The sequence below is a fragment of the Branchiostoma floridae genome, chromosome 19 (assembly GCF_000003815.2).
Source record: "Branchiostoma floridae strain S238N-H82 chromosome 19, Bfl_VNyyK, whole genome shotgun sequence".
In the NCBI taxonomy this organism is placed as follows: domain Eukaryota; kingdom Metazoa; phylum Chordata; class Leptocardii; order Amphioxiformes; family Branchiostomatidae; genus Branchiostoma; species Branchiostoma floridae.
The window spans coordinates 8,826,348-8,850,311 of NC_049997.1; the positions used below are offsets into that span (position 1 = coordinate 8,826,348).

Consider the following 23,964-nt stretch of genomic DNA (forward strand, 5'->3'; position numbering starts at 1 on the left):
ATTGCTGGTAGCCTGCCACCGATAAAATACAAAATTGCAGTCATTCAGACCCATGGGCCATATTTTTCTCACTTTTTACAAATATGATAGACTTAGACATCAATAGGCTGGCAAGCCATCCGCCGACAATGAAAATACTCCGCGTCATACAAAAAAAGTATGAAATATCAAACATTTTCATTTTAGAAATTTGCAAAATTGGTGAATAAACATATAAACATACATAATTACACATAACGTTAAATGGTACAAAACGTACACATCGAGTGAAATCTGGTATATAGTTCGTGTCCGTTCATTTGGGTCATTTCCTTTACAGTAAAAGTCTTTCAAGGTTATTTATAGCATATGTATCATATAATTCATTATCATAAGGGAAATCTTTTTCATTATAAATCTCATTTTGGGGCATTCTCATCATTTTACAGTGATTTTTAATAAATTGACAACGCTGCAATTGTCAATAACATGTTCATTTAGTCTAGAAACGCAACAGTGCCGCACGTCAGTGTGAGTGCAAGAGTCAAGACAAAATCTAACTTTTAGCGTTGTTGAAAGCTATCTATTAATCTGTGCTATTGCAGTTCTTGGTGGTAACGTGTTTAACTTCAAGGCATCTTTACAAAAGAATTCTCAGTTGGTTCTCGTTTTACAAAATATTTATGCTTTTCTTTTGCCAAGCTGTCACTTAATTTTTTTTCTGAAATTGATTGGGTTTACAGAATCATAGATTGTGATCAGGCAACACGGCACTTCCAAGTGTTTTACTTGATATTTCCAGTGAAGCATATGTTGTACCTAGATGTAATTCAATGCAACATGCCTGAGGCAGTACAAGTTATCTGGATCGTTTTTGTGATTGAAAGAAAAAAGCGTCAACGATGTAGCAATGTACATATGTTATTGATGAGTACAGATGTTATTGATCACCTTGTAATTCTCTTTGACGTCGACCAGACGTACCATTCAACAACTACCACCTGTTAAAGGCTTTTGTAGCATCTACTGAGCTGTGTGAACATGATTAGGACGTGTTAAAAGACCGAGTTAATGTAAGCTTTGACCATAAGCTCTTACATAGATGACTACCCAAAGAAACCAAGGTTGCTGACAGGATAGGTCAGGTAGCGTAGCAACGTAATTATTTGTAAATGTTTAGACTTAAGACTTGATTTGCAACATTAATGTGGATTTATATTCAAATTGTGTTAAATAACTGTTACAGGAACTTCATACTCTTTATATGTTCAACTTGGTAAGGGAGAAACCTTTATTTGGATAGATTATGCAAATCCAGGCCGAATTTACATAATCAGGTAGAAAATTGTATAACAACTTAGTGGTAAGAATGGCATGAAAATACTAGTGCCAGATGTAAATAAAGAAAGTTGAATATATCAGACAGAAATATGATAGTTTAGTTTGATATCATTGACATACTTAATGAAGAAAGTGTACGTATATAGTTTAATGAGGAAAGATATTTGCATAATAATCCCCCCCCCCAAGGACATTAGATTATAATGAATAAGTCATGCTAAAAAGAGACTAAATTTATAACTTGCATATCTTATGCCATAGACTTAAAAATTTCATTGGTGAATGATACATCTTTCATATCTTTGACATCATTTTAAGTGATAAACCATGTAGATCTAGTGTTAACCATAGTTACTGTGCCATTGTAATATGACAAATTTACGGTATCTTGGAATTAAAAGAATGTTTTAGAGCTTGCAAACTTACAAAATGCAAATTCAAACTGTTCAAGGCCTCTATAGAAAGATGAACTTGTGCTTTGGAAGTTCATTCCAACACCTGGGCTTGAATGTAACTTAAGGCAGCAGGCATTGTCCTTGGTTAGTCTTGTAATAATTTATCATCTGCCCTGGTCAGCCTTTTGCGTATGGAATCGACACAACAACGGTTTAATCACCGAAAAGACATGTGCAGAGTTGTAGAAGAAGAGATAAAGGTGACCGACCCATGGAACACAACACCTGGTGGATTTTATCAGATAAATTAAGTTGTTTATGCAGTGTTCTCCACTGACCCATGTATCTCAAACATCCTGGTTAACGAGTACATGAAGTCAATTTGGCAACGTATGCCATATGAGACTAACAACAAGGTTGTAGTACAGCTGACCCTATGGCATAATAAGCTAGATATAAGAAATTGAGTTTTGTAGGATTTGAATGTACAAAAACAAAAACAAAACAGCTGTAAGAGAGACCTTGACTTCCAAAATAGTTGCTTTCGGTCCTTTTATTGTGGTTGTGTGTGTATGTGTGTGTGTTTGTGGACAGCATAACTTGAGAAGCTGTCGATGGATCTTTGTGATGTTTGACGTCGTACTGCAAAGGAATCACCGTTATTTTTGTATCTTGTTTTCCGGACATGCTCTGCTTAGAATATGACCTTGTAAAGGTAGTTAGCCCTTAACGTTCGTAAAGAGGTAAATGTAGGTACTGGCGCCTAGGCAGCCTTTCCAGAACTCCAAGAGCCAATTTGTTTGAGCCTTTGACTGATCGTTGTTGGTTAATAATTAAATTGATGATTGGCATACCAATAATTAGGTTACAGTTGTCAAAATGAGCAGCTATCTTCCGTGTTATGATATTTCTAACTGTTAAAATGAATGTCTCAAAAGTTTGTACATTGAATTTCTCTCATCGTATATTCTCCTCAATGAGTGCTTGATAGATTTTCTTTGCCCTCACAGCGCCAACCGAAAGCTGCCCCGGCTCATACGTTTGGAGAGAACGCACCTATACCTCATCAGAGAACGGCACATCTTCATTCATAGCACGTGGGTATTCATCGCCGACACGCTGTAATCGATGTCAGTCCCCATCAGAGCATTCAGTTCCAAAAACGATTCCAGCTTTACTCAAGATCAAGACCGAGACTGAACTCAAGTGGAATGCAAATTTAAAGTTCTCAGCGGGAACAAAACTTACATAACAGTGGTAAGCTTACATAACGGTCGGAGTGGCGTTGGCCGTAATTGCAGTTCTCGGAAAAGAAAGAAAGAAGGTATTGAAGTAGAAGAAGTACTTTCTGAAAGCCAAAGGATCTCGAAACTGAAGATGGATCCAGCGCTAGAAGTGCTTTATCCTACAGAACACCCCCTCATTGAGCACAGCACGGACACCTATTCCGTACAAAGTTTCAACATGACTTATTGCCTACACTTCTTCTCCCAATTCTACAACCACACCGCTTCTGAGACGTACGGCTTTCAGGATATCCTCTCACAGATCCCGCCGTATTGCCAGCAGCTTCTACTGGAGACCGCCGCCATGGACAGCCACGTCATGCACCAGGACTTTGAGTTTACGGACACCGATCGGGCTTCGTCGGTCATCCGAACAGTCCTGGGTATAGTGTACTCTCTCGTCATGGCTGTATGTGGGATCGGGAACCTGCTCCTCTTCGCAGTCATCTTCTGCTACAAGAAGAGCCGAAGCGCCACCAACATGTTGATCAGTAACCTCTGCTTTGCTGACTTCTTCGTGGCGGTGTTCTGCATCCCGCTGCAGCTGGATTACTACGTCATCAGGAACCAGGCCTGGGTGTGGGGAGGCTCCATGTGCAAGGTGGTGTCCTTCATCCGCATGATGTCACTCTACGTCTCTACCAACACGCTACTGGTCATCTCTATCGACAGGTCAGTTCTACAACTCGTCTGGTTTACTTGGTTAAACTCCTTAACTTTCACTTGTAAAGTGTAACAGCTGTTCTGTCAGGAGCAACAAGTCTCTACCAACACTCGAGTACTCTCCTGGTCATCTCTATCGACAGGTCAGTTCAACAACTCGTCTGGTTTACTTGGTTAAACTCCAAGTAAACAATTTTCACTTGTAAGGTGTGGCAGCTGCTATCTTCCAAGAGTAACAAGTGTACTCTCCTGGTCATCTCTATCGGCAGGTCAGTTCTACAACAAAGTTTGGTTTGGTTTATTTGGTTTAACTTCTTAGCTGTCAGATGTAAAGTGAATAAAGTGGCAACTTTTGGCACGTTGTTCAATACTGCTAAAACAGCACTGTTGATCTCTGACCACCCGACCCGACTTCCCACATAAACGTTATAATTAACGTTTTGCGATTCTAATTGACAGTTGTGTATATATTGTTACTCTGGGCTGTTGATTGTTTGGTTTCTCTTATTTCTTTGTTTATGCTATTTCATTCATTCATTCATTCATTCATTCACTCATTTATTCACCATATTATTTCATAGAGAAGAATTTCAGCTGCATATCCATCTATCCCATGCTTTATGACGGTGTGCTTTTCACATTGGTAATCATCTGTCCCATGAACTGGGTTCTTCGGTCCTTTATAGTTGATTTAGTTGACATGATGAGGTTATCTGTTTGGCCTTGGCTACGTCGTGTTTGATCATTCAGGATGATTACATTTGATCACGGTGCACGTATTTTACGTATGGTGGTGGTTTCTGCCTTTCAAAGGATTTCCACCCGGTGATTTTAATCTTGATCATGGAGGAATAAGGACTTTATTGGTTTCCAGGGTTACCTTTATGTACACTTCAAAGTGTAAAGTATTAACTTATTAAGTAGCTTCAACAGACGCTTCCATATCAAGGACGTTCTCCATTTTAGTGTACGCGTGTGCAACAGAATGCATAATGGGTAATAATTCAAAGGTGAAGGTGTCTGAGACTAGGGTACCATCCGGATAGTAGTTCGCTCCTATATTCGCTTCTGCTATCTCTGGAAACACAGAGAAGCGACTGTATATAGTGTATAATGAATGTCAGAGCTAGAAGCGACTGTATATAGTATATAATGAACGTCGGAGCGAACTACTCTTTGGATGGTACCCAGGCTAGTCTGAGACATGAATAAAACACATCTGAATATCACAATACTAATCGATGAAATTGTCGACATCAGAACTGTTTTTTTTTATAATTTAGATATTGTAATACGTAAAATTATTGCATAGAAGACGACAAAATACACAAAAAGTAAGAAAATTCGTTCTTTATTTCGTTGAGTATCTTTCGAGCCCCGCAATGCCACAAGCGTGCCTCACGTCCGGTGAGAGTGCACATTTAGTCTTTGGCGTCCATCTATGTACTTAGAATCGTGAACCCTCTTATTGATAGATTTAAAAAAAAGACTTAATAGCTTATTAGCCCTGGCGATACCATCTCATCATCACTTATTCAAGTCCAATTGCGTTGAAAGTAATGATTCTTTAAAAGCAGTTGGGTGCACTGTTTTCGTTGTATTTGCATGAAGGCTTATGTATGCTGAAAGGTGCGTGTGAAAAATAGAAAAAAAATGAAAACAATGAAACGTGACTCCAGCACTAAACTAAGACAAGATTTTCGACCAGTTCTATAATATAGAAACTCGAAAGCCGTGCACAAATGCCACCTGTCTTTTAACCGAACAACCTGTCTCGTTTGTTTGAACGTTTTTTTTTATTCATAAGAAGCTCAAATCGGCCCGCAGGCCGCTTCTTATTGAGGTCATTTAGTTAGATCCCCGTTTCTGGCACAACCTTATTTGAAAATCCTACGACATCAAAGTAGGACTATGTGTTCCTACCACAGATGTAAACGCATTGTCTGTGACTTAGGGCGATGTATGGTATTTCAAACCTATTGATGTTACCCGTAACCTTTAAATACCCCTGGGGCCTTGTGTTCATAATTGATAAGAAGAACTACAATTACATCATATACCATATTTCTGCTGTATTATACACCATTTAACACGACCGCCATCTTAGAAGTGTTCCAAAATCGACCCGGTAAACGTAAATATCCAAGTTGGTTTTGCTGTTACCCAAAGGTAGATGCTGAGGTTGTTAGTAGACCCATCCATGCGTACATGTGGTTTGATTGGATTTTGATCAAACCTAGGTCGTTCTCAACGCAAGGGTCCCTGTGAAATGTCAATCGATGCCAAGGTATTAAAAGTTTACACTGCAAGGTCAATTTGGATTGTGATTGAAAAAAACAACAACTAAGGATTCAATATTGTCTAAATGGCCCGAAGCCAAAAATTTACAGTTTTTGTTTCTGACAAATGCAGGACCCCGTCAAATGAAGTAGCGAAGTTGTTACAACAACAAAGTTCTTTTGAGTAATGCGTTACGTGTATGAACTTTCTTTGGGAAGGTTTCCAAGAATGTTTGCCATTACTTATGATGTATGCTTGGCTAAACTCCTAGAGGAAGATATTCTAGTTTGGCAGATAGGATTTTCTGAGTCCCAAGAGTTAATTGAGTTGGCAACTTCATTTCTACCTGCATCGGGTCTACGATTGATCTTATCATCCTTGGCAACCGTCCCAGCAAAATCCGTACTTACAATGTTAAAACTGTGCCCCCAGAAAACAAAGGACGTGCACAGAAATGTAGTTTTGTTCTAGAAAACAATATTTATGTTTTACAGTATGCGTGTGAATGATTTGTTATCTATTTTTAGCCTAGACAACCCATTTCTAATAAGCAAAAGAATGATCTAAAACTAATCAATTATGTCATACTTAAAGACTGCACCATTCCCATCATGCATTTCACATGCGTCTGCATACAGGGAAAATGTTCAGTTCAGTTCAGTTGGTTTTAAAATTTTTCATCATTAATCTGTAATCAATTCTGTACCGGTTCCATGAAAATGTAATATTTTCATTTTTTAGTTTTATTTCCTTTTTTTTAGAAAATAGGACTTTTTTAGCCTCCCGTTTAAATACTGGTTATAGGTAATATTGAGATATGCAGAAAATACTGGGGTTTTACCGTTCTTGTACGTGCATGCTTTAACCCTATCCAGACTGGGCTTTTGGGGCATTCCCTGGACTATCTCATTTTGATTTTTAATTATAAATGTTCAACTTAGATGTGTTACACATTAAAGATATATGAAAAGAAGTTTAGTTTAGCAAGAAAATCTTAAAATCCCATTGTTTAAACCAAAATTAGTGATTTTTTGTAAAATTTGCCTTTCAGAAACCCGTTACCATGGCAACACGAAAAATTATAAACTTACTCTATTTTTTTTTCAAATTGCTGCCAACAATATTCTAGAAAAAGTCACCAAGTTTAGTTGTTCTAGCACAAGCCGTTCGGGAGCTATAGGACGTCAAAGTTGCCGCGGGCACTTTACCCCCCCCCCCCTCCCACCCCCGGCTGGATAGGGTTAACAAATTGAATCTAAATACAGACAAAAGTGCCAAGGCCCAATTTGTGATGTTGGAAGATATCATTTAATGACTTACAATCCGTAACAAGCTTAATTATATTTTGTGGCGATCCATGAAATTGAATAATAAATCCATGAAATTGAATAATAAATCAATCTTTACTGCTGGATATATTAGGTAAGTAATATTAGGTACAATATTTATTGAAACGTTTCAGACAGCATCCATCGTCTTTCATCAATTCAATGAATATACAGAGATTCTACTTTATGTAAACATGTTGGTTTTGCTTTGTCTCTTCTTCTTCTTCTCCAATCAAATAAGGTCAATGACCTGGGCCAGACAAATGACCTGGACCAGACAGCTATCACCATGGTTACCAGTAAAGATGCAGACACCCAGTGGTGTTCGGTTACATCAAGTAGCAAATGGCTTAGCACAGAGCTAGAGGGGTTCAGGTCACTTGGAGTAAGAATAAACATAACAGTATTTAGAGTAAGACTACAACATGTAAAGGCAAACATTATATATTTTCTTGCAAATGTCACCTTTCTTGTTATATTTATTTCTTAAATATTTCATTTATGGATGTACAGATGCCTGGTGGTGAGAAGGCAGTTTAACGGTAAGAAGACGAGGCGGAGTGTTGCTGTGGTGTTGGCGGTGGTGTGGACAGTCTCAGCCCTTGTAGCTCTCCCCTCGGCCCTCTACGCCAAGGTACGGAATCTTCCCTTTGCTATCAACTCCTGGTCACGGATTAAGAACGTTATAGAAAAGAAAAATAACACGTGTAATGTATAATAAATTGTTAGTTGAACTACTGGTAATATCTAAGAATTTAAAAGTACCATTCTACTTTGTGAATAACAATAATAAGCCAATCTAGCTATGCATGCTCTAAAGTGTTCATTGTGTTGATGACAGGAATACGTTGTCTCGTTCTTGCATAAAATTGTTTCTTTCCTACACAAAGAGGGAATGCGTCCCATTTCCAAAAAATTTTCCATAAAAGTGCATAGTATATAAACGGTAAAAAGTTCTTTGCTGGTGTCCTTGTTTTAGATGAAGGTTAGACATCCAGGTAATAACATACGCCAAATAGCAATTACTCAAGCATCGGATATAACATTCGTTGCCTGGCCTTTTCCAAAATCATAATCCCGTTGCTTGAGTAATTGCTATTTGGCGTGATGTTTATATCATCATTTGACATTTACCTAGAATAATACGAATACGAATTTTTTTTTCATATATGAAGTCATTGCATTGTAATATACATTTGTAAATAGCAACCCAGTCCCCTATAGATTTTACTATTACGAATAGCTCACACGATGTTTATTCTGATCGGGAAGTAATCAGAAGTTGACTTTTGCCTAGACGTACATCGAAGGTTACAGATATTGACTATTATATTCTATTCCTACAATAGATCCACCCTCAGCAGAACGGAAACAACATGTTCTGTGGGCAGGCGTGGCCTGTGAGCCAGATGTTTGCCTACAAGGCGTACTTCATGTTCCTGATGATGATGATTATTCTATTCTATCTCTACTTTAGATCCACCCTCAGCAGAACGGAAACAACATGTTCTGTGGGCAGGCGTGGCCGGTGAGCCAGATGTTCGCGTACAAGGCGTACTTCATGTTTCTGATGGTGATTACTCTATTCTATCTCTACTCTCGATCCACCCCCAGCAGAACGGAAACAACATGTTCTGTGGGCAGGCGTGGCCGGTGAGCCAGATGTTCGCGTACAAGGCGTACTTCATGTTCTTGATGATGATTATTCTATTCTATCTCTACTCTAGATCCACCCTCAGCAGAACGGAAACAACATGTTCTGTGGGCAGGCGTGGCCTGTGAGCCAGATGTTCGCGTACAAGGCGTACTTCATGTTCCTGATGATGATTATTCTATTCTATCTCTACTCTAGATCCACCCCCAGCAGAACGGAAACAACATGTTCTGTGGGCAGGCGTGGCCAGTAAGCCAGGTTTTTGCCTACAAGGCGTACTTCATGTTCCTGATAATGATTATTCTATTCTATCTCTACTCTAGATCCACCCTCAGCAGAACGGAAACAACATGTTCTGTGGGCAGGCGTGGCCGGTGAGCCAGATGTTCTCGTACAAGGCGTACTTCATGTTTCTGATGATGATTATTCTATTCTATCTCTACTCTAGATCCACCCTCAGCAGAACGGAAACAACATGTTCTGTGGGCAGGCGTGGCCGGTGAGCCAGATGTTCTCGTACAAGGCGTACTTCATGTTTCTGATGATGATTATTCTATTCTATCTCTACTCTAGATCCACCCCCAGCAGAACGGAAACAACATGTTCTGTGGGCAGGCGTGGCCAGTAAGCCAGGTTTTTGCCTACAAGGCGTACTTCATGTTTCTGATGATGATTATTCTATTCTATCTCTACTCTAGATCCACCCTCAGCAGAACGGAAACAACATGTTCTGTGGGCAGGCGTGGCCTGTGAGCCAGATGTTCTCGTACAAGGCGTACTTCATGTTCCTGATAATGATTATTCTATCATATCTCTACTCTAGAGCCACCCTCAGCAGAACGGAAACAACATGTTCTGTGGGCAGGCGTGGCCGGTGAGCCAGATGTTCGCGTACAAGGCGTACTTCACGTTCCTGATGATGATTATTCTATTCTATCTCTACTCTAGATCCACCCTCAGCAGAACGGAAACAACATGTTCTGTGGTCAGGCGTGGCCAGTGAGCCAGATGTTCGCGTACAAGGCGTACTTCACGTTCCTGATGATGATTATTCTATTCTATCTCTACTCTAGATCCACCCTCAGCAGAACGGAAACAACATGTTCTGTGGTCAGGCGTGGCCAGTGAGCCAGATGTTCGCGTACAAGGCGTACTTCACGTTCCTGATGATGATTATTCTATTCTATCTCTACTCTAGATCCACCCTCAGCAGAACGGAAACAACATGTTCTGTGGTCAGGCGTGGCCGGTGAGCCAGATGTTCGCGTACAAGGCGTACTTCATGTTCCTGATGGTGGCGGAGTACGCTGTACCGTCACTCTGCATGGCCTTGTGTCTGCTCTTCGTCTGGTGCAAGGTGCATACAAATATCTTTCTTTCTTTCTTTCTTTCTTTCTTTCGTTTTTGAGGCTACCAACTTCAATTTGAAGACTTTTGTAGCCTATATAGGAAAGTCGTGTAAAGTGCCTTTCCCAAGGGCACAAGATCGGTGACCTTCTGGACCTGAGTCAAACGTGCTGCCGATTGCACCACGCGGTCCTACGATATCTGCACAATGGTCTATACAGCTACTTGTTTACATTCAATATCAACAATTGATAATTTAATTTGCTGCTGAGAAGTTAAGTTATCTTTGTTTTCGTGTTTTTTTGCAAGAATCTACATATCAATCATCTATCTAAAAGTGGAAATTTTTGCCTAGAATAACCGCCTAACGACGTGTACTAGGACTAATCAAACTTGGTGAATTTTCATAAGATTTTGTTGTCCTTGAGTCCTTGATAGACATATTTTATAACGTTCACTGATTTTGGTTTGAACAACAAGGTTTTAGGGGTTTGTTGCTCAACTACACTTGTTTTCCTATACATAATAATGTAGAACTTCAAATTAAAAATATATACATAATTATCTTACATACCTATTTGTTATCTTTTGTTTACTTTAATAGAGGCATTAACTTTTGTTTCTAAAGACTAAACTAGCTGCCAAGAATTTTATGTGTTTTGAGGTTCTTTTGAACTACTTTTATTTGTCTTTTCCTTTACCATATGTTCTTGAATAGTATTAAAAACATTGTATGTATTTCTATGCAAATTCTACATTTCTACTTTTTTTTTCTCCATTACTACAGGTTTGGGGCCGTCGGTTCCCCGGGACCGAGAACGCGTCCATTCGCCGTGCGAGAGAAAAGTCCCGTAAGAAAACCATCCACCTCCTGGTTCTGGTCATCATGTTCGTGGTGTGCTGGACGCCTTACTACACCTACAGTCTCGTGCGAGACTTCTTCGACGTGCTGCAGACGTACCACCTCAACACAGACCTCTTCTACATCGCAGAGGTCTTCGCGAAGAGCAATAGCATGATCAACACCGTGGCCTACATAGTTTTCAACGAGAACATCATGATGTACGTGCGGAGTTTGGTCTCTTTCCTCCGTACACGAGCGGGGAAACGGCGCACGATCAGTCGATATGGGTCACAGCCGACCCGGAGAACCAGCCTGCGGAGACGCCCCATGATTGTGCAGGTTGAAATGGCGGTGTTGCCGACTGAACATGAGGGCAGCCCGGGGAAACTTTGTTTGTCGCCCGTCCGCACCACTGCTTGTAGCGTTACCTCTACCCCGGTGGCGGTGCATCGAAATAATGAGCCTGCAGTTGCCCACCATACTCAGCTCTGAGATCTGATCCGACCTGATCTCAGATTGATTTTTACTAAAAAAAATTGTACACAAACTACGGTTTTTGCCAGTATTACCTAGGATCAAGCTTCTGTTTTTGCTTTGATTAACCATCTTTCTCTAACCAGCCCACCAGCAAAATCGCAATTTGCTTTGATTAACCAATTAGTGATTTGTGAACAAAAATAAAACGCCATCGGCATTACCACAAAAAATCAAAGTATTCTCACTTTGAAGTAATTCATATGATTTATTAATCTTTGAAACAGAAACTAGCTCTTCTGTTCAAAGAAACCGGGATGTATTTGATACGATGAAAACGATAATAATCTAAAATGGTCGTAATGAGGGCACAAATCGCAATGTTTTGTTTTTTCTCCGCTATAGTTTTCTGGAATAAAAGGCATCTCTCTGTGGTGTAATTTACCTAATTTGGAGAACTTAGAAGCGGGAAATCCTGGTGTCACCTCCCAGAGGATGAAGTGAACTAGAAACGTCTGTATGGATATAAAAAAAATGCAATCTGATCGTAATAATGTCAAAAAAACAAATCGAATATCCTTATATTTGTTATTATACAAATTGTTAAAATGAAACAGCATGATTAGTATCTTAAAAACTAAGCCCATGTTGTTCTCAAGAAAACCGGATCTTCTTTTTTACTCAACGATGCAAAATAAGAGTAATGCCTAGGTTGATAAACGAGTAATTTGTGTATTAACCAGCTTTTAATGCAAAATAAAAACTATCTTTGTTAATCTACTGAATAGAAATTACATTCCCTTAAAATGAAAGTACATGAGAAATCAAGAAAGGTCTTGCCAAAAAAGAGCAATGTCGAGTCACTTAACCACTTTAACTTCACGTACTGTCAGTGGTGAATTGACTTATTTTCACTTATTTCATACTTTCACGTATGAAAAAGAAATGCCTCATGAACCGCAATGAGCAATATGCATGAATGGTGACACGTTACTTAGTGTCGTAGACGATTTACGACAAAGCTAAAGCGTGACCAACGTTTCAAAACAAATACCTAACAACATTTTCCGTGCCGATTTGTATAATGTACACTGACTTCCCCATTATCTAACAACGTTTGTTGTGTTCGGTCGAGCAAACATCCTTCGCGACAACGTTGCTCGTTAAAAGCTACTGAGATGACAAAACAATTGATGAAATAAAAAAAAAGACGTCCATTGGGAACCTTCTCTGTCTGATTCTATGTAACATCCTCTTCCTTTGTAAAGATAATATTGCTTTGCAAAAAATGCCTTAAAGCATTGCTAACGTCAACTAAACGTAAGATTACTCGCTTGTTTGGTAGACCTTTGAACTTGTTTATGTAAGAGAAGCTATATCATCCCGCAGGCCTCTTGTCGCGATTAACTTATGCCTTGCAATCTGAAGAATACTTTCATGTAGAACACTCACCTTCTTTATGTAAAAGATGAAAGAAAGCTTGTGGCTAGCGGCAAATTCGCGTAAAACACTTACAAACACTTCCCTAGACTTGCTGCTACTGAAATTGAGACCTATTTTACGTAACTACGAAGTTTTAATAAGGAGCCAACAGCTACGCAGCGAACAAGTCATCCAGCTTGTTAGGTCCAATTTAAAAGCAATCAGCGATACGCTTGACAACGTCGTCGGCAGACGTAAATCAAAGGTTTCAGCTAAGGCCAAAAGGTGATCACTAAAGGGCAAATCTCTCTGTTGGTGCCCCTTGACACCACAACAACTGCTTCATACAGAGGTAGCGATTACAAAAGATTACGCAGTTGCACGGAGGTGAATTTCGAAGGCCATTTGATATCATGGTTATTTCAAAAGAACGGAATTGAATTCCCAAAGACCTTTAGGTTTAAGTGCTGCAAATATACGATAAGGAATCCGAATGACTAACAACTTGATGCTCTATTCTCACGTATATGGCTCTTTATGAGAAATCGATTTTGAGAATTCATATCTTGTGCAGCCGATGCGATTTTCTTAAAATGCGTTGGTGCCATAGAGATGCCCGTCTCTAGTTGGTTAGATATGACCATGGGTTTGGTACGTGGTTGGACTGGTTTAAGGTGAAATAAGAAAGCAAAGAGCGTATGCCTCCGTAAATATGTAGTGTTTTTTTTTTAAATTTCAAAAGGTTATAGCCTTAGCATTGCCATGCGCAATAACAGTCGGTGCTTAGTAGGTCTCATGAGGTCACAAATTGAGGCAACTGAACTTCTAGAGATTCTGTTGTAACTTCAAAATAGATCTAGAAATCATATGTGAGCTGAACCGTAATTAGTACTTTGATAAACATCAATTCTTCAGCAATGATCATAGATACTAATTGGGTGCTGTGGGACAGGCACTACACATCAAACACAATTCTTAATTGTATTTTGATCAAACTTTCATTGGTGCATGACTTCAGACGTAATTTTTTTAACCCATTTACCTCGATCATTGATTTTCATCACCTTTACCCCCATGCCCAGGTCAGGTACAGATCTTTACACTTACGTTAAATGAGGAAAGTCGTGTTGAGCCGTTTTCCATGTATTAACCCAATATCTAGATCTTGACTCCGCTAGCATGCACTCTTACGGGACTTGGGGCACGCTTGCGGCATTACGAGGTTCGTTCACTACGTCGCTCTTTTGTTATTTTTTTTTATAATTGAGGTATTGCATAATACGTAAAAGTCTGACTTAGAAGACGACAAAATACGCAGAAAAATAAGAAAATTCGTTCTTTATCTCTGAAATTCGTTGAGTATCTTTCGAACCCCGCAATACCGCAAGCGTGCCCCAACTTCGGTGAGAGTGCACCTTACGTATACGCCAGGCTATGAAATCTTTTCGCTTATAATTGAACCGTTTCAAAGATTTACCTACGGAGAACTTGAATACATTCATGAATTCCAATGCTTTCTTCCTGAATTTATTTGGGTATGCAAAGCAAACATTTCCGACAAGACAGTCACACTCCCAAAAGGTTGTAAGATGCATTGGAAGGATTATTTCTTATGATTAAAGCAGAGCCTCCCCAGTGTTGATTTATTTGACTTCAGCTAAAATATTCAATAATGCCTCAACCTCTTTTTCAATTTATCTAAAGCCAGCTTTATGCATATGTATACAACATCAATAAGATTAAACATTTCCTTGGCTACCTCATGCTACGATCGTTTGATAAAACATATGACATATATTCATTAAACTTATAAGTGGTTATTTATAATTAAAGCAATGATAGTCACTGACGATATGAACACAAATATTAATTTTAACATGTGTATATAATATACATATATTGTATCAAGATGTACATAATTCATTACGTAGAAGTGAATGCCCGAGAAAATGTTGGAATGTATGAAATTTAAGAAAAGTTTGTGAATATTTTTGATAGTTTATGACTGGTTGATACTAGAATCCATTTGCAGATAGCATATGGATGAAGTATGTATCATACATATGCGAGGGCAGGTCCCATTGCGAGGTGTAGTCAGAATTAATGTGGAATAACGTACTTCAGCTCAAGCTGTGAAAAATCAGTACAGATGTAACTTATGTAAGGTATAATTTAGTTCGCTAGTAGGGAGTTAGACTCCCCCACTCCCTGTGGAGTTATCAATCACATACTCCGCGCGCTTCCTGTTTACTCTTCAACGTATCTATCAAAGTTACTGGATAAGAATAACTTTTTCCTTCACCAAAACGTGGAAAAGTGAGAGGTAAAGTACAGGGGTGTAAAGTGCTTATTTTGTCTGACGCAAAGGTGGTATCTCACTACAATTGGGCCACCGGTGCGGCACTGCGGGGTTCGTTTACCGCGGCACTGTTGTGTTATTTTCGCCGATCAGCTATTGCGTAGCACGTAAAAATATGACTTAGAAGACCACAAAATACGCAAAACGCAAGAAATTTTGTTTTTTATCTCTGAAATTCGTTGAGTATCTTCCTAATCCCGCAGTGCCGCAAGCGTGACGCAAGTCCATTGAGATACCACCTTAAGGTGTAATTTGGTTCACTAGTAGGAGTTAGACACACCCCCCCCCCTCCCTGTGGAGTTATCAATCACATACTCCAAACTTCCTGTTTACTCTTCAACGTATCCATCGAAGTCGATGGATGAGAATAACTTTTTCAACGTGGCAAGGTGTGTCGTAATAGCCTGGGTACCATCCGGAAAGTAGTTCGCTCCGGCGTTAATTCTACACCATATACAGTCGCTTCTCGCTCTGACATTTATCATACACAATATGCAGTCACTACTCTTATGTTCTGTAGCTGGTAATAGAAGCGAAGATAGGAGCAAACTACCACCCGGGCTAGCGTGGTAAAGTGCGGGGGTGTAAAACTATCATTATGTCTTACGTAACAGGATATGAGTCATAACTTGCCAAGCAACATACAAGAAAGGTGGTATCTCGCTGTACTTGGGGCACCGGTGCGACACAGCGGGGTTCGTTCACTGCGGCATTGTTGTGTTATTTTCGCGGATGTTTTATTTATATATTAGATATTGCGTAATACGTATGACTTAGAAGATAAGGAAATACACAAAAACGTAAGAAAATTCGTTCTTTATCTCTGAACATCTTTCGACCCGCGCAGTGACGTAAGTGTGACGCAAGTACAGTGACATACCGCATACAGTGACGAAATGAATATGCTCGTCAAATTTAGATTTACATTCAGATAATATTTGTACGTCTGTTCCAGATGTGTCTTCTCGTATTAATGTAATTTGTCATAAAAATTATTGTTTACAAATTCGGATCCACTTGAAGTTCTTATAATGATTATTGTTTACAGCTACAGTGCCAAAATATCATTACTATTAATATAATTATATATCAATATTATTATTGTTATTGTTATAATAGTTGTTAATAAATACAATGTCTCTTTGATGTGCTATGTACGTTGGAATCAAATAACTTGTACTTTTTTATTATGATACGCTTGATAATATTGTTTCGTGAACAACTTATACAATTTTGTTATGTTAGATTTTATGTGACAGAAAATGCCTCAAAAAGGAAGTATAGATGAACTTGTGTTCTGCAACTAGATTTATTTATTATAAGACATTCAGTGATCGTCTATTTTATTGCTTATTCTTATATGATGTATGTTTTTCGTCTGTAGCCTTTGGTTTTGATTGATGATATACAAATATTATTACCAGTAGTATAGATATATGGACGTGTTTAACGTAGAGAAAGTCTATGAGACTCAGTGCATTATTTTTCATAGAAATCCATTCGAAAGAGGCTGGTTCCTCCGTTTTGTTGTAAAACTATTTGATAATGTATTTATCATCTACGATGATGCTGATTATCAATTATGATTATTCAATTTGTATCAATGGCTTATTGTAAAGAAACTTCAAATTGTACATACTTATCTAACTGTGATGCATAGTTTCAATAAATATATTTGTTGAGAGTGAAAATCCCGCGTACGTATTGTATGTGTCTCAGAATAACGTTATGACTTGCACGTTATATGAAATATATAAGGAAAGAATAATTGCCCTGAAAAGACATTACATGCTGTTTCACCCCCGATGAAATGAAATCAATGTTTTACACCGCGAAAACCGCATTGCAAAGAAATAGAGTGCCATTGACATAATAATGTTCGGCCATCGCACGTTGGTATCTTCAGCTATCATATCAATATTGGAGCATTCCACATGATACTGTGAATGTCCAAATTTTCGCTTATGGTTCAGATTATAGTCTAACGTTGATCCGAAATGAAAAAAATGTGTTTTGTCTTTTGCCCTTTTGCTCCCTTATCTCAGCAATACTTACTGATTATTGTGCAGTAGTATGAAATGGAGGCGTCATTTATTACGGCAAAAAAAATATTATCATCATCATTACAATCACCGCAAATACGCACGAATACTAACCAGGCACATATGAAAACAGACTCGATCATCAAACACAATTTACGGTACGTTCTACTCAATATAAATCAGTGACAGTTGACCATACCGTTAGTGCGGAAAGTGACTATTATGTTTATCTGTAGCACTCTTGCGGAGTCGTAAATGGGGCCGCACACTATTTCATTTTCCTTCTGGCTGTCCGCAAAGGCACCTGTGTCTATATTTCGTGAATATAGCGATGCTATAACCCCATTTCCTTACAAAATTTATGATAAATTCTCGCGACCTTGAGACCGTTCTACAGTACACCAAAACGGTTTTATCAATATGCTGTAAAATGTGTCGTTTTTATGGATTCCAAACCAATTCGTCGCGTCATTTACACTCTAATATCTCCATTTTCTTCACCGGAATTGCTCTTGTTGTAGATTGGTCGTCCCAATTTGAAGGTCGCTGAACACACCTGTTCTGAAAATGAGTCTATCTCCTGAGGCCTTGTCCACTAGACGGCGATCGCGCTGCGCTCTCACTGCGACCTAAATATGATATGTGTAACTTTAGTTTTCACACTGGGTATATCGTAAAAAAGGTAAATGTGTACTTGACTGAGGAGACAACAAAACGCACAGAGTATAAAAAGATTCGTTTCTTTTCTATATGAATCGTTGAGAGATATGTCAAATCTTAGGTCCCAGAGAGAGCGCGGTGAGAGCGCCGTCCTAGTGGAAAGGGGGTATCACCAGAATTGCTCTTATCGTAAATTGACCGTCCCAATTTGAAGCTCACTGAACAAATCCGTACACGGCGCACTATTTTCCTATCTAGCCTTGCCTGTTACAGTTGATAAGAGCTGGTATAAAGCAATTACGGAGGCGTTACGCTATTACTTTGCACGTGTAATAACAAGCGTCAGCAGGAATGGACATTCACCTTGCCATGTGCTACATTATAATTACCGCCCTATCATTTGCATGTTAATCATTATGTTTATATCCCTTTCCACTTCGACGGTGTGTACTCTCACTGCGCTCTATCTGCGACCTAAAATTTGACATATCGCTCAACGAATTGTATAGAAAAGAAACGAATCTTTTTAAACTTTGTGTGTTTTGTTGTCTTCTCAGGCACACTTTTACGTTTTGCATGATATACCCAGTGTAAAAGTGAAGGTTACACATATCCTATTTAGGACGCAGTCAGAGCACAGCGCGATCGCCGTCTAGTTGAAAGGAGGACAGTAGGAGAATTTGTAATATAAAAGGTAACGTATAAACAATCGGCTAAATAATATTGGGTACCAATCCATCAATGATCATTGGGGCTTGCTCTACATAATTTAGAGGCAAAGTAAGAAATGATTTGAAGCTGCATATTTTGGTGTGCATGTATTTGGTAACAGCTAGCCTGGGTACCATCCGTACTCTACCGGGGCTCCTTACGCTTGCTACCCCTAAAAAATACGGATGGTACCCAGGCTAGGTAACATCGTGGCTGCATGTGCAGAAATTTGTCGCTTTCTTCATTTTGTGCTTGTAACTTTACTTCCTCCCGTCCCCCTTCCTGCTTTCCATTTCTATCTCCAACTCGATGGTTTCCCCATGTTCCCCCTCTACCACCCTTTGCCTTCATTTCCTTCCTTCAATACTTCTCAGAACTACATCCTGTAGACTATGAACACAGCAAACATGTCCGCAAATAACCCCGAGAGGCCTTACACTAAGAGTCACAAAAACACGCGTGTTCTACACAAAGATAAGACGAGCCTTCTGATTGGTCAAATTGGTCATTGATCAAATTCGAACGCTAGCTCACAAGATAGAAATATACTACAGTTGTGGTGAAAAGGAACACCTAAATCTTAAACATTCGTGACTGTGAACCGTCTGCGTTTATTTGTGCTTTTTATGTTGATGTGAGTAACAATTCAGAAAAAGCTTACAGCCAATCACAGATCGCGTCCTTGTCACTGACCGCACCTAAGGCCTTGACGTCATATATTTGCACTTCTCACCGTTACGGCCAAACATCACGACTTACCGCGACAAGGTAATACCTGCTGAACAAGGTACTGGCATCTAATTTCATCCTAACATCTACTTATCATTTGTATCTCAAGTTTTTTATCTTTTACTTTATTCCTTAAAGATGATAACAACGAAATTACAAATTAGTGGATTGTCAGTTTTAAAAAGATCAATACATAAGTCGCCATTTTGTTAAAATGGACGAACTCTCAAATGTAACATAAAAGTGAAGAATTGCTATATTTCATACAGCTATCACTCTTTTGACATCTTTAGCATGCATGACCAGCCTTAACGTGCACTAAATATACCCATGCATGATGAAAATATGCTGATCTGAAAACACCAACTGTACTTAAACCGTTACATATTTGAAAGCTTTCGAAACTTTTGAGTCACAGTGTTTGAGAACAATTGTTTAGTATGACTACTACATGTAATACAATAATTTACTGCAAGTTTTGTCTGACTGGTAGAATTTTCCTACAGTCAGACTACAGTAAGGTCAGTTTAAGGTCGGACGACGCAGTGGAGTGCCCACCAATCATTAACCATAGAGTAAAGTTGTGTCGTTGTATCACTGTGTTCGTTTCATCCAAAGTAACACTAGCCAAACTATTTTATAATGAGGGGCTTATTGAATATTGAAAAGGGCTGCTGCCCCTACCCTTTGAGTGTTCGTTTGTGGTCTGTATACAATAATGGGCTGTTGACATTAGTAAAAGTCCTAGGTTGTTATGTTCTAGGCGTAGACGTCTGATCTGTTGTTAACCATTGACTACTGTGTAAAGGTCCTGTATACATGGTGTGTGTTGAAGATATCATCGTTCGTTTACACAAACTGGGTACAGTTCAGCAAACAGTCGCGCTGAGCATTGCATGGGCAAGGTGGTTCTGCTTTTCTTCTTATAGTATGCTTTTTTGGTAAGCTATTTCTCTTCCCTTCTGGACTAGATCGTAAATTTTTAATTCGTTGGATGTTGTTTCCAATTTTTCTTTACATTTCTACTAAAACGAAAAAAACAGTGATTTTACAGTTAAAAGCATCATAATCTCTATGAAAGGTAACGTTATTCTGTTTATTCTATTTTCCTTTGTATAATCTTTTCCATTCTGTATCAAATTAATTCGCTTAATGTTGGACGCCTTTTTTCTTTATATTCTCAATTCCTAACTAACAACTGTTCTATGATCGTCGGTGTTTAATTTCAGCAGGGGCTGGTCCGCTGGTAGTGATGTGTGTTTAACTCCCATACTCTTTCCTGCTGAGTGCTAAGCAGAGAAAGCAACATGTACCATTTTAAAAGTCTTTGGTATGACTCAGCCGGGATCGAACTCACGACCAACCGCGAACAATCTACCCACTCGACCACTGCACCGGTAGGTTATCGAAGACTAATGACAATTTGTATCAATGCACAGATAGACACTACCATGGCGGAACAAGAAGCCTCCTACCCTCCCCCTGCTTACCCGGACAAGGGTGGTGAACAGCCGCCACAGCAGGGGTATGGCTTCCAGCCGCAGCCGTACGGACAGTACCCTCCACAGCAGGGCCAGTACCCCCCTCAACAGGGCCAGTACCCCCCTCAAGGGCAGTACCCGCAAGGGGGGTTTGTGCAGCAAGGGGCTTACGTGCAGATGGGGACTACTGTCGGGGTAAGAACGAGTCCGATTTCGTGTTTAACATAAGTATATACTTAACAAAGAAGGAAAATGAGATCTATAGATAAATTAAACGGGAAATAATATCTATAAGTGGAAGTGACCCACAGTCTAGGGAGAGGGGGTTTGCGACTATGACATAGAAGAAGAACAAGAAGAACAATTTTTATTAAAGCTGTCAAAACCAAGATTTCCTTGTTCTTCTGTTCTTTCCTTGTATATAGTAGTCTCGAACAGTCTCCTTGGGTTGCAGAAAGTTTGTGAAATTGGAGATGACCCAATGGAGAAACTTAAACTTAAGCCATATTTCGAGTGCAGTTCTCGGCCTACTTGACCATGGTGAATGAATGAATGCCTTCACCTTTGAATCGCTACCCATTATGCGTACAGTAAAACGGTGCAGGTCCTTGAAATCGAAGCGTCTGTTGACGCTACTTAAGTTAGTAGTTTACACTTTGAAGTGCACATAAAGGTATCCCTGAAAGCCAATAATGTCCTTATTCCTCCGTGATTTAAAGTCACCGAGTGGAAATCCTTTGAAAGACGTAAACCACCACCTTATGTAAGACACATACACAGTGATCAAGTGTTATCATCCTGAATAATCAAACACGACGTATCCAAGGCCAAATAACCTCATCATGTCAGCTAGATCAGCGTCAATGGCTGAGTAATTATAACCCTGTAATGGGATTGATGATTACAACTGTGAAAAATACACTGTTAAACGCATGGGCTAGATGAGCATGCAATTACAGTTCTCCTCTATATGTCTCATTGTGAATAAGAATGAATGAAAGAATGAATGAATGAATGAATGAATGAATTATGCTCTCACAGAGTGGAGGAATAAAAGAAGGAAAAGAAAAAAATGGATGAATGAATGAATGAATGAATGAATGAATGAATGAATGAATGAATGAGCTCATTGCAAGTGGCGTTACTACAATGAGAACTGACAATACAAATTTAAGACATGTTTGGGAGTTTCTAAAAGCAGATTTTTTTTTCTTTTCTTTACTATACTGATTTTGTAGCAGCCGGCCGTGATGATGGTAGGGAGCAGGGCTAATGACTACATGGGCCTCTCCATCTTCACTCTGCTCTGCTGCTGCCTACCTCTCGGCATCGCGGCCATCGTCAGCTCCTGTGAGGTAAGGAACCCTCAAACTAAAGGCCCCCTCTCACTTGACGTGCGGCACGCTTGCGGCATTGCTGCGTTCGGAAGATGCTCAACGAATTCAGAGATAAAGAACGAATTTTCTTACTTGTTGTGTATTCTGTGGTCTTCTATGTCACACTTTTACGTATTGCGCAATATCTGAATTATAACAAATCGGAGAAAATAACAAAACAGTACCGCAGTGAACGAACGCAGCAATGCCGCAAGCGTGCCGCACGTCAAGTGAGAGGGGGCCTTTACCATGGAGGAGGGGGGCAGGTCATCACACCGCTGCCACCAGTTAAAAAAAAAAACATTCCACTGGGCGGCGACCTCGTTGAGACCCCAAATTTTAATCGATCGTTCGACGAATTCCTAAACTGTTATGTGGTCTTTTAGTCGAATCTTTACCTATCATGAACTCAGGGGCTGCATAAATCCAATTAAGATCGCAGTGAGCCTTGGGACATGTACCAATAGGGAGTGGGCAGGTCGTCACACCGCTGCCACCATTGTAATGGTATTGGTGTGGGCCTGTGTAAATATGGGCTTTACAGTGTTGAAGCATAATGTGTTTTAAAACAGGGGTCGATACTGACAGACCTTGTGGGCGATTGAGGGTTAAGCGTTTTCAATTAGACATCTAGACACGTATATCTAAATAAACAGAAAACTCTGTTTTTTTTACGCTGCATTGTTTAATTTAGAACAATCTAGCAATGCACAGCAAAAAACGGTTTCTTTGAACTTAAAGGATTATGCCATTCACGGCTATCAAACTTTACAGACCATATGTATTCAGTATTTGTCCAATCTGTTTGCTTGTTTGTTTTGTTTAATCGATTGATGATTTGTTTGTTTATCAGACACAGGACGCCAACAACGCTGGAGACCTGAACAGAGCTCAGGCAGCATCGAACCGAGCCAAAATCCTCAACTACTGGGCTCTGGGCGTGGGGATCTTCTTCTGGGTCATCGGGGTCATTCTTATCATCCTGTACTTCACCCTGTTTATCTCCGCGTTTTGGGGTTAAAGGTCTGACTGACAAGGCATGGAATTCAATCTTTAAGCACGCCTTAAAGCGTTTGTAAAGGTTCCGTTTTCTTGATCTGGTGAAAAGGGTTGCCCTCTCAATTTACGCACGTTTTAAGGTATGCGTAAAGCTTGAATTTTGTGCTATGATGACAGGTGTTTGGCGTGTTGTTGTAAGACTGAAAGTCCACGCAACAGGAAAGGGATCAATGACTCCCATGAATACGATTATAATGCCTTATAGACAAGACAGAGAGAATATCTTAGAGAAAAGAGAGATGTCGTAACAAAATTAAAGTAAGAAACAGAAACGTTTCTGAATCTGTCAACATTTTTCCAAATAAAAAACGTTTTCTACAAAAATGAACAGGTTTCTATGTATGTTATGGGCTAAAACCTGCACTATTTGCTGTGATCTAGAACCCTTTGATTGAACATTTCAATCGTGTGCCTAAGTAGCATGTTTGACTTTCAAAACCTTGATTTGTACTGGTTTTTCTGTTAACGCGCATGAGTTGAAATACAAAGGGGAACTTTTGATCAACCCGTATAGAACATCTAAAATGTTTTTAA

At 39.4% G+C, this 23,964-nt stretch overlaps 3 protein-coding genes across 3 annotated transcripts; all 3 read left to right on the forward strand.

The window, feature by feature from the left end:
* The first annotated feature begins 2,737 nt into the window (after positions 1–2,737).
* On the forward strand, positions 2,738–10,054 carry LOC118407198 (bombesin receptor subtype-3-like). The gene is made up of 9 exons (XM_035807622.1): positions 2,738–3,673; positions 7,786–7,906; positions 8,622–8,783; positions 9,000–9,158; positions 9,250–9,300; positions 9,375–9,425; positions 9,500–9,550; positions 9,625–9,675; positions 9,875–10,054. The coding sequence occupies exons 1-9, from the start codon at positions 3,093–3,095 to the stop codon at positions 10,052–10,054; spliced, it is 1,407 nt and encodes a 468-aa protein (XP_035663515.1). The 5' UTR covers positions 2,738–3,092.
* Positions 10,055–10,128: 74 nt separating this feature from the next.
* On the forward strand, positions 10,129–13,515 carry LOC118406843 (prokineticin receptor 2-like). Its single transcript, XM_035807197.1, has 2 exons — positions 10,129–10,283; positions 11,061–13,515. The coding sequence occupies exons 1-2, from the start codon at positions 10,152–10,154 to the stop codon at positions 11,607–11,609; spliced, it is 681 nt and encodes a 226-aa protein (XP_035663090.1). The 5' UTR covers positions 10,129–10,151; the 3' UTR covers positions 11,610–13,515.
* Positions 13,516–19,533: 6,018 nt separating this feature from the next.
* On the forward strand, positions 19,534–23,941 carry LOC118406972 (protein SPEC3-like). Its single transcript, XM_035807373.1, has 4 exons — positions 19,534–19,553; positions 20,954–21,190; positions 22,234–22,350; positions 23,225–23,941. The coding sequence occupies exons 2-4, from the start codon at positions 20,966–20,968 to the stop codon at positions 23,390–23,392; spliced, it is 510 nt and encodes a 169-aa protein (XP_035663266.1). The 5' UTR covers positions 19,534–19,553; positions 20,954–20,965; the 3' UTR covers positions 23,393–23,941.
* The last annotated feature ends 23 nt before the right edge of the window (positions 23,942–23,964 follow it).